General features: G+C 44.9%; 2 protein-coding genes across 14 annotated transcripts in view; one reads left to right on the top strand and one right to left on the bottom strand.

The window, feature by feature from the left end:
• The window catches only part of ASB8 (ankyrin repeat and SOCS box containing 8), a 34,513-nt gene extending 27,053 nt beyond the window's left edge, over nucleotides 1-7,460 (top strand). For 3 of the 6 annotated variants that reach the window (XM_047865247.1, XM_047865244.1, XM_047865245.1), the window contains 3 exons: nucleotides 3,168-3,331; nucleotides 4,784-4,888; nucleotides 6,729-7,460. In XM_047865247.1, the coding sequence (XP_047721203.1) occupies nucleotides 3,203-3,331; nucleotides 4,784-4,888; nucleotides 6,729-7,361 (867 nt within the window). In that variant the 5' untranslated portion in view covers nucleotides 3,168-3,202 and the 3' untranslated portion in view covers nucleotides 7,362-7,460. Of the gene's footprint in view, nucleotides 1-75; nucleotides 389-3,167; nucleotides 3,332-4,783; nucleotides 4,889-6,728 lie in introns of those variants that run through there. The other 3 variants (XM_047865243.1, XM_047865242.1, XM_047865248.1) reach the window with 3 other exon arrangements.
• Nucleotides 7,461-9,760: 2,300 nt separating this feature from the next.
• The window catches only part of PFKM (phosphofructokinase, muscle), a 45,792-nt gene continuing 44,705 nt past the window's right edge, over nucleotides 9,761-10,847 (bottom strand). For 6 of the 8 annotated variants that reach the window (XM_047865226.1, XM_047865221.1, XM_047865222.1 and 3 more), the window contains 3 exons: nucleotides 10,699-10,798; nucleotides 10,512-10,617; nucleotides 9,761-10,287 (listed from right to left, as the gene is read on the bottom strand). In XM_047865226.1, coding sequence (XP_047721182.1) covers nucleotides 10,143-10,287; nucleotides 10,512-10,617; nucleotides 10,699-10,798 — 351 coding nt within the window. In that variant the 3' untranslated portion in view covers nucleotides 9,761-10,142. Of the gene's footprint in view, nucleotides 10,288-10,511; nucleotides 10,618-10,698; nucleotides 10,799-10,847 lie in introns of those variants that run through there. The other 2 variants (XR_007153757.1, XR_007153758.1) reach the window with 1 other exon arrangement.

The following is a 10,847-nucleotide window of genomic DNA, read 5'->3' as shown; positions in this document are numbered from 1 at the left end:
GGAGGCAGCGGAAAGCACGGAAGGACCCACTACAGGCCTGGTCCACATAGGGGCGGCCCCACAGACTCGGCCCAATAGCCGGGGGCGGTGAGCTTTTTGCCTAGAGCTGCGACCCAAGACCCCGGGCAATGGCCGACAGCGCTACATTGCGCCGGCGCACAAACCCTCCGGCAGGGAAAGAAAATAATCCGTTAACTATGCCTGGGTAGGACGGAGGCTGCCTCACGACTCTGCGCAGGCGCCCCCCGCCTGCAGCCATTGGCCGGTGCGCAGGTGCCCCAATCGCTCTTCACATCCTGTAAACAGAGGCCAGCTGGAGACGCCAACTTCTGTTTCCGGGTCACACCTTGACAGCGGCTTTCACCGCCCAGCTCTGCCCCGAGGTTCGGTGAGTGCGTCCCTCGTTGCGGGCCTGCCTGCAGCCAGGCTCCCTAACCCGTGGCACTACGCCCAGTAACTCCTCCGTTCCCCGCTCGGGTTTCGTTAGCCCTCGCGGCAGAGACAGGTTCCCGGCCTTGGGGAAATCAGGGAGGGGGGTGGTTAACCTCCGGGGCTCCACCGGTGTAGGTTGCGCGACCCTCTTTCACCCCTCGTTCCGGGAGACCTGCCGGAGTTGCTGCGATGTTTTCGGATCCCATGCGCAAAGTGACACCACACGTCCTCGCATTTCGTGTCCTTGCCCTTCGGCCCTTTGCCTCGGCAACACGTAGCGGCCGCGAGCTCTCCCCCTCAGCAGGTGTGGTGGGGTTGGGGGCGCCTCTGACTAGGCTGAGGGTCTCTCAGCTCGCGCGGAAGCTGAGGCGTCACTAGCACCAGAGCTGTTGAATGTCGCCTCTCTTCCACTGTGCTTCTAGCATCGCAGTAGGATACCTCTTGGTGTTTTCTTTGGATCCGAAGTGAAAGAAAATGTGGGAGAGAGGACTCTTAGTTCCAGCAGAGGAAAGGGGCCACTTGGGGTCAAACCGCGCACGGGCTGCTGTCGGAAGATAGGTCAAGTTTACATTGCCTTGACCCTTCCCGACAGTGCATATCGTCAGTGTGCCCCGAAGTTTCACTCTTTACCGGGAACTTCGATGCAGCAGCAGAAGACCACTGGTCATACCCTGACTTAGGAGTTCTTAGCCTAGAGTCCCAAGAACGCCTCGAAAATGATTGCAGGGTTTATCCATTGCCCAGAAACGGTTAACAGAGCAAGTCCAGTCTAAGCCTTCCACTTTAGATGCTCTGTCTTCTGCCCCCTTTCTTGGGATCTCTAGTTCAAATGCACCGGCTGCTTTTTTTCTCCTTTCGCCTTGCAACAAAGAAGTGTAAGATACACACCCTTGTTTCTGAGTTTAGTGGCTGTTAGATTAAAATTATGTCAAGTCTAAATTATCTAGAAAGTTGCAGAGAGACATATAAACAGGTGTACATGTAAGCTTATTCATTCGTAATAACGTAGGGGAGAAGAATGCCTGATATGAAGTATTGATACCTATGAATTGAATATTTTAACTTGCATTCTATTAATTAATACTGTATACAGTTTAAACAGATAAATAGTAAAATAGAAACTATTCAAGTATAAGGAGATACTTCATTACAAAAAGCAAAATTTACATAATTTGAAATGACCAAAGTCATTTTAGGTTTTTTCCCCTTAGTCTAAGTCATATACATAACATTTTTGATTATGAAAGTCTTGAATTTTTAAGGATCTAAAGTAATAATTTTTACATTAACTCAACAAATATTTATTGAGAAACTGCCATGTGCCAGGAGCTATTATATTTGGGGCACCTAGGTGGCTCAATCGGTTGAGCGTCCGACCTCAGCTCAGGTCATGATCTTGCAGTGCACCAGTTCGAGCCCCACGTTGGGCTGTGTGCTGACAGCTCAGAGCCTGGAGCTTGCTTTAGATTCTGTATCTCCCTCTCTCTGCCCCTCCCCTGCTTGCGCGCGCTCTCTCTCTCTCTCTCTCTCTCTCAAAAATAAACATTAAAAAAATAAAAAAAAAAAAGTAACACTATATTTACCCCCAAGGAGCTTATAGTTTAATAGGAACACTTATTCCTAAGCAGTTACACCTAGAGAGCTGATGCTACATAGTATATCTTCTCTACAGTTTTTGATATATGCCTTTTCATGGAAATGCTCCACCTTGTTTGTTGTAATTTTAAATGTTTCCCAACTAGTATATGGCTCTTATATAGCCAAAACTTCTATCAGTTAAATTTAAGTACATTGCATTATGTTCTTTTCCATGCTAGAACCCTCTGTCATATTGTGGTTTGAACATATATTTGCCCAAATCTATTTCCAAGTTGTCATGAATGGCCAATTATTAAAATTTTTAATTCATTTTGCACTCTTAAATCTGCTTGTTTTCCTGTAGCTACAAACATACGTCGTTGGTGTGAACTTTGATTTTTTTTCTTATATACATGACTAATTAGACTTTTGAGTTTTTTGTTTTAGAATACCACTTCAAATATTTCCCACTTTTTTCTTTGCTGAAGACATTTTAAACTGTTTCACAGATGTCTTGCCATTGTTAACATACATGTATTTGTTCCATAACCTTTTCCCTCTCTTCTCACAGGTATCGATCACTTCTTAGCCTTTAGTCAATCAACCGGTATTTATTAAATACCTACTTTTGTGAGCCTCTGTGGCTGGCCTTACGTGGACAATAATATAGAAGACAGGGACCTCGCCTTCTAATTGATTACAATTTAGACGAGAAACAATATGAACATAACTATACTGCAGGGCCAACTGTAACAACTAAGCTAAAGGTGATGCTGATCGTAAAGACCACAAAGTCCAGAGGAGGAAAAGAATGTTTTGTGGCATTTTCTGCCCTTAAAAAATATCTTCTTCCTTGCCTGGTCTTGTTTGTAAGCGACACAGAGCTCCATAAGGGTCCTGGGGCCTCTTGAGGAAATCTTGTTCCAGACTATTCAGAGAGTAGAATTGAGGTGCTGAGGGTCAAAACATTTTCGTCCAGGTTTACCCACATCCCTGAACGACTATTATAATCTATTTCTCTGTGATTAAGAAAAAATATTAATTCATCATTGACCTCTTTGAAATCTACTTTTACTATTGGGAGGGCCTCAGAGAACTAATCCCAGGGACAGGTATGCTCAGTGATATTGTATATGCCTAAAACTTCTTTGTTTCAGGCAGTTTGGAGCATGTGAACATACTCTGAGCCTTGATGAGTTCCAGTATGTGGTATATTATGCAGAGCATTCAGAGCAAATACTCTCTCTCAGAGCGCTTAATCCGAACAATCGCTGCCATTCGTTCCTTCCCACATGATAATGTAGAGGACCTCATCAGAGGGGTGAGTGTGCTGTATTGATGGAGAGTACTTTGGGAGGTGAAGCGGGAAGGTTCCTGGGGAATCGTGATAGATTACAGATTTGCAGCATTGACTCAGCGCAAGATGACAAGGAGTTTTTACAGTCCTCATACATGTATTAACTTGACAATGCAAATACATTTTCCTTGTGTTTTGCTTCCCTTTCCTTCTCCCTTTCACTTTGTGCATCTGATATTTTTCTTCAGGAAATATGTTCTGGATGACCCTAGTCTCACGTTCTTTGTAAAATCTCTGTCTGGATATGATGCATATGGGATCCAGCAAGCTCAGAGTCTCCTACACGTGTTCTACTAAGGGAGGAAGGAGATGAGCAAAGCAGAAGCAGTTTTCAAATCCTTGTGGTTTATAATAATCACATAGAGAGATATCACTTGCCGTCTATCTTAACAGCTACCACTTTTAATTCTGTAAGGAATGTCAACCTTTAAATGCAGGGTAATTTTTGACTTAAGAAAGCATCTTAACATCTTTAACCACTGCCATTCAGCGATTGTTATACAACTGGTATCCTAGACAGTCTTTGAGATCTTTTCCTGAGTATTATTCCTGCTGAAGAGAAGTTACAGGGTAATTTTTTGATCACTAGAAAATGCATCCAGATGGTTGCTGTTGTACATTTCTTTTCAACAACAGTGGAATCCTTATTTACCGCCTGGAGCTCTGTAGCTGCTTCGGGGTTGTGTGGTGCAGCTTTGAGAAGGAGTAGTCATACAGCGTTAACTTGTTCTCAGCAAAAGTGGTACCAGAGGATTCAGCAGTAGGAAGTTTGTCACGTTCTAATTCTAGCTCTGCTGCTGAGTCATTCGGCGACTTTGGTCTGACTGTGAGATCCCCATCTCCTTTCATCACATTTGAAAGAGCCATACCTCCGGAGGCTAGGTGGCAGAGAATGCCCGTACTCAGAGGCTACTTTGAAGATGTTTATAAACAAAAAGATAACGTTAAGATGACCTTACTATTAGTGATGGTCATCCGTTGAATGACAAAGAGGGTGCCAGGTCTCCTGGTTTCAGTCTGACCGACTCACTTTCTGGACTTTTGTAGAGCATGGCGGCCGTAGAAAGTGGATGGGTTTTCCAGCTTTCCTGAGTGGTGAGAAGTTTCCCATTGCTTTTGCACATAAGGTTATGTCCTCAGTGATGCCTAGATGGCCATCGGGCAAGTTACCTTGTGGAAAAACTTAGTAACTTGATCTAGGGAATTGATAGCTTCTTTCTTTCATCTTCAGTGTGTTCCCTCAGTTTGGATATTAGCATTGTATTATTTTAATATGTAGTAGAAACCGAGACTAGTAGTATGTTTCCACTACAGTCAGAGCTAGAGCCGTCTTCCACCCTGGACTCAGTTCTGAGTCTCATCCTACTCAGTGAGCCAGAGCTGAGCACGCTGACTGAAGTTTCCTTGTGCCCGTAGGGAGCAGATGTGAACTGTACCCATGGCACACTGAAGCCACTGCACTGCGCCTGCATGGTGTCAGATGCTGACTGTGTGGAGTTACTCCTGGAAAAAGGAGCTGAGGTAATGTTTTTAACACTGTCGCGTTAATGAGCCACTACAACTTGAGCTTCATGTTTTCTTAAAATTTCTGTCTCTTCTCCCGTCCCTTCCCACCTTCTAGCCCGTGGTAACATTGGCATAGCCAATATCAAAGCAGAATGTAATGGTAAATATATATGTAGTGATCCAAAGGATTTCATCCTTTGCCTTTCTTTCTTAAGTTGTCCCGGGCTCCAGGAAGAGGGAATTTTATCTCCCCTTTTTCTCTCAGCCTTCTTTCTGGAGTTGTTTGCATTTCCATTCAGTGCTCTCACGGCCTGTTGACTGTCCAGTAGCTCTAAGTACCGAGGCCCCTGGAGTGATTAAATCTAAACCATTTGACACCTGCTACCAGACATGCACTTCTAATACCACTGTTTCTGGGGGATAGATGTCATTAGGTAACCCATTCCTCAGGATTGGGCTACTTGTGCTAGTTCTGCCCACTAATTATTTTCCGTTTATTGTATCCTGTTCCTGTCTTCTTTCTGACGTACCTTAAGATAAGAAACCTAGATTAATTTATATCGGCATCAGCAAGAAGCAGCATGGTATAATGAAAGGTTAAAAGAATAGACTCTGGAGCCAGACTTCACGGATTTGAATCCCAGCTCTATCACTTCCAGCTGTGGGACTTTGAACAAGTTACTTAAGTTTTCTTTGCTTCGGTTTCTCCATCTGTAAAACGGGGGTGACAATGGTATCTTCTTCATAAGGTTGTGAAGTGTTTAGTACACTGGCATGTAGTAATTGCTAAGTAAGTGTTTGTTAAGTAAATAAGCAAGCAGTTTTGACTGTTTGTAAGCAGTCTGGAAGTTGCACGTGCTGAGGCGCCAATTGGAATCAGACATGCCGCGAAGCTGGTGTGCATGCCCCAAACATATTGGTCAGTAAGCCTAAGGGGCCAGCCCGCAGCACCATCCACCCAGCCATGTTGTTCTCTACTTGTCATTATCTGTTACGTAACTCTTGTGAGTGACCCTGAAATGAAAGCCAGTGATTTAATGTCAGTGATGAAAACTATCCCCGGGGGCGTGGAAAGTTTTTAGCTAATTAGAAAGTTGAACTGAGTTAACTATATCAGCTTATTTTTATTGCATTTTATGGGGGAAGATAATATGTTAGTCTTAAGTTTGGGTTTTGAAGTCTTTATTATAGGGAATGTTGATTTGTAGCAAGTCAGCTGCTTTTGCAGTATTGCAAGGTTGTGCTCTTCTCTTCACATGCCTTTATTGAGGTTCTCTTATGACTGCACGGCATAGTTTTGCAAGGGGCTGATCGGATTAACAATTTGAGCTTCTCGGTATGGTTAAAGAACGCGGCAAAGCTATATGGGTGGAGTTTGGCCTCATTATTTTTCAATCTGGTCGCCATCAGCCACAGGTTAGAGTGAGTTGGGATAAGTAAAATAATTCAAAACCTTTACTCTGGCTCATGTGTTGAAACTACTTTCCAATAAATATCTCCCAGAGTAGTTACAAGGATTTAGACTTCATCTTCTCTTTCTTTACCCTTTACCCCATGGTAGAGATCCTAGTGAATAGTAAAGAATGTAGCAGAAAAACCCTAAATAATGCAGGCCAGCTGATCAGTGCACGTAATAGAGTGCTGGTTGTTTTGAGACTGCTCTCTTCCTATTTGCTCCGAAGCTCCTGACATCTCTCCGTCTCGATCACCAAGACTCCCTGGGAATTGCTTGTTGATTCTCATATTCAGAACATGACAGAGCGCAGGTCGTGGATAAACACATGCAAGCTTCTTTGCCCACCCATCTTCCTCTCGGTAGTCTAGCTACTGTCATATAGTTCCTCCGTCTTTACAGGTGAATGCCCTGGATGGTTACAACCGAACAGCCCTCCACTATGCAGCTGAGAAAGATGAGGCTTGTGTGGAGGTCCTCTTGGAGTATGGCGCAAACCCCAACGCGCTGGATGGCAACCGAGATACCCCACTTCACTGGGCAGCCTTTAAGAACAATGCTGAGTGTGTGCGGGCCCTCCTGGAGAGTGGGGCTTCTGTCAATGCCCTGGATTATAACAACGATACCCCGCTCAGCTGGGCTGCCATGAAGGGAAATCTGGAGAGCGTCAGCATCCTTCTTGATTACGGAGCGGAAGTCAGAGTCATCAACCTAAAAGGCCAGACGCCCATCTCCCGCCTGGTGGCTCTATTAGTCAGGGGACTTGGAACAGAGAAAGAAGACTCTTGCTTTGAGCTTCTCCACAGAGCTGTTGGACACTTTGAATTAAGGAAGAATGGCACCATGCCACGGGAAGTGGCCAGAGACCAGCAGCTGTGTGAAAAACTGACTGTTCTGTGCTCAGCCCCGGGAACTCTAAAAACACTGTCTCGCTATGCTGTGCGCCGGAGTTTGGGCCTCCAGTATCTGCCAGATGCAGTGAAGGGCCTTCCACTGCCAGCCTCTCTGAAGGAATACCTCTTACTTGTGGAATAGGCTGGAGAAGTTGTTTGCACCATCAGGCAGGCAACTCTGGGTGAGATTTTTCCCTGTGGTACTGTCTCTTTGTCTTGGAAAACAGGAAAAGCAGTTGTTCCTGTTGTGTGGTTTATATTTAGAGGCAACATGTCACAACAGTCACCTCCACACCACCTCCCCTCCCCAAACCAAGCAACCAAACAAACAAACAAAAAAATCCCTCACTTTTGTTTTCTCTTTATTGCTTACTTGGCTTTTTATATTGCACCCTGCAAGCAAAGAGGTCTCCCCCTTCCCCCCTCCCCCCTTTAGGGAAAAAGTCAACAATGCAACTGAATTCTCTAGGAAGATGAAGAGTATTTAAAGAGTGTGTGTTTAGTTTTCCTTTGGGAACATGATTAACATTTCAGAAGAATCCCTCTAGAAACATTTTAACTGGTCAGTGAAGAAGTCTAAGAAAAGTCCAGCTAACAAACGTGGCCCAAAGGTGAAGATACTAAAAGCTCAAATGGTGTGCAGATTCACAGTTGGGCTGGATGATATTCCTAGAGTGCCACGTCATGGAGCATTCAGAAGGGACTGGCCCCCTCTCACCATCAAAGGAAACAGCGGTCTTGGCCTCTTTTCCATGGGTGTGCCTGAGGGTTCCAGTAGTTCAGCAGTGTTATTTCAGAACTAACATTTTCTTACTGCTTTCCACATAGTAGAAGAGGTAGCAGGTTCTGAGCAGTCCTAAGAACTTTTCTAACGCAGTTCTTTCTCTTGGTGAACGCCAGTTTGCTCCAATGGGCTTATTAGCAGGTGCTCTTGCACCTTAGATGAAGGTGTTTACTCTAGCAGGGAAGGAGATGGGCTGGGCTGCCTTTTCCCATGGGTCGTCTTCATTTCCCTTTAGGGAATTCACGCTACTAGGGTTCAGAATTATTTTCCTTTCAGTTGTTTTGGCAACTTTGATTTTTACGGATCTATACAAGACATTGGGGGAGGCCAGCGAGTGGGGGAAGAGCATTATAAGAGCTGCTTTCAAGCTGGCCCACCTACTCAAAAAAGAACTGTTTTAGTGAACCATACTTAGTCAATGATACTCTTCCTTTTCATGTCCCTAAACTAGATCAAGTTGTTATTATCTTGGATGACCCAGATGCAAATTTGAAAAACTTTTTTTAAGTTGTTCGGGAACTACAAATAAAAATGACTGCAATCTGCTGACACAGCTAATTCGAAAAAACATGTCTGCTTTTGCCCTTCTGCCATTGGTGGGTTTTTTTTGTTTTTTGTTTTGTTTTGTTTTGTTTTTTGGTTTTTTTTTTGCTCACTTAAAAAAGAAATAAACACTTCTAAAAGCAAGTTTGGCAGTTTCTACTGTTCCTGCTTTTCTCCACATTGTTTAATCACCCGGAGCCCCGTTGTCCGTAACTTTGAAATGGGCTGTCACCACCTCTCTCATAAGCTGTTTTGAGGATGCAGTGATACCAGGGCTTAATATTTACTGTTAATTTTTCTTCCCCTTAATGAACTGCACAAAGAGCATTTGGCTGCCTTAAGTCTGGACTCCTGACAAGCCTTCTCAGTTGCTGTTCAGAACTGTTTTCAGGGTGTAAAGGTAATACTTTGGATAGCCAGCAAAAGTGACATATTAGAGATCATCATTCCTCCACGGCTGGTAAAACCTTGAACCTCTTCCTGCTTCATCAGGCAGGTGAGGAAACTGGGTTGGGAGGAGTATGTACGCTTGTGCTGAGAGTCAGGATCTGGTTATTGGAGGCTAAGCTTAAACTTGGCATCAACAGGTGCCATCCTGTCAATTTGGGTAAAATCTGCGGTCTCGCTCCTGAAGACCAACTACATTACATGGTTACTTGGCTGCTGAGGAAAAAGCTATTGTTATGGAATAGAAAACAAATGGAGCTGAATGAGAACTGACCGCTTTCTCAAGCAGTATTTCAGCCAGCCCACCAAACCGGGTCCAGGAGTGGGGGTCTCTTTCCCAGGCTTTCAAAATGTGCATGTCTCCCCACAAATGGGGTCTGCGTTTCATCTAGGAAGGAATAACAGGGGAAGAGTTCAGAAGGAAGAACCCTGAGTTGTCAGAAGAGAAGTAGAGATCATGGAATGGCTGGAAAAACCCCTAGGTAATGGGTATATGATCACGAGGTGAAACACAACTTCATGCTTAAGGGAGACTGGCAGGGCACCTTATGGCTACAGAGGACGCAGGAGGGACTAGTGTGCGATAGGGGGTAAGGACCAGTATATGATGTTCTAGGACCGTATGTGCAGAGCCAAGAGATGGAGAGGAGTACATGGGGTGATCATATGGACTGCATTTTCCCACATGTCTGTCTGAGCAGGGTCTGGTGCTTTGGGTTGACAGTATGACATTCTACTTACAAAACTGACAACAGGAGAACCAAAAGCACAGTGACCAGTTGGCCTTTATTAGTGTTACTGCAGTCAGAGTAGTAGAGGAACCAAGACGTTATCACAAGAAATAAATAGAGCTTATTTTTAGGAAGATTCTAACCGAGTAGTTGAAATCTAGCAGTAGCACTAGAGGAGCCCGGTCTTGTGTGACAGATGAAGCTGGGGTAGAAGTGATGATAAATTCTACCTCAAAGGACCTTCTACGCACTGCCCACTGCCTCAGCTCCCTGGCCAGAGCTGGTCATGGCTACAGGTGCAGATTAAAAGGAAACCTAATGAAAAATGGGCTAAACACTTGAGAATGCATGGACTTGGATCTATCAGGGGGTGAGCTGACCATGATCAGACAATCCATTACCCTCACTCCAATGAGGGTTAGATAGAAGCTTCTCCAGATCGCTTCCGGCTGATGTGCTCCAGGTGGGCGTGCTCTGAGGTGTCCAAGTCAATCTCATACTTGGCTAGGATTTTGAGGATGGGCCTCAGCTTCAGCCACCACTGCTCCTTGGGGATGCGGTGGCTACAGAGGAATGAGACAGATGATTTAATCTTTCAGCACCCCAACTGATTTCTATCAAAAGCTTATAGGAACAAGTTGAGCAGAAGAGGCTGGATTTTAGGACATGGCCTAAGATCCGAAACGGGTACGAGTCCAGGTGTTACTCCTAAGATAAAAGGATCGAAGACAGCGAACAGGTTGGGAAGAGCAGATCCTGAAACTACCGGGGAAGTAGATGTACTCACTCAAAATCCGTCTGCTCCTTCAGCTCAGTCACCGGTTGAAAGACCAGAGCCCTCTTACGCATCCCCAGAACACAGCCTGAGTCTGGTGTATTGGCGAAGATCCTCCCTGCAATACAGGATGGTCAGTAGGCTTCTATAATGGGGAACCAGCCACTATGGGGGGGTCTTACCCTCTTACCCCACCTACCATTACGGTAACTCTCTTTGATTTTCCCAGACATCCAGTTCATAGCCTTGGCACCCATCTTAGTGGCAAAATTTCTGTCAAACGGAGTTGGGCTTCCTCCCTGGAAAAAGAATCATAAAAATTACAGAGGGAAGGACTCTAATGAAGTG

Source organism: Prionailurus viverrinus, chromosome B4, assembly GCF_022837055.1.
Source record: "Prionailurus viverrinus isolate Anna chromosome B4, UM_Priviv_1.0, whole genome shotgun sequence".
NCBI lineage: Eukaryota > Metazoa > Chordata > Mammalia > Carnivora > Felidae > Prionailurus > Prionailurus viverrinus.
Note: the sequence above shows the minus strand (reverse complement) of the source record. Positions and strands in the feature narration are given on the sequence as shown.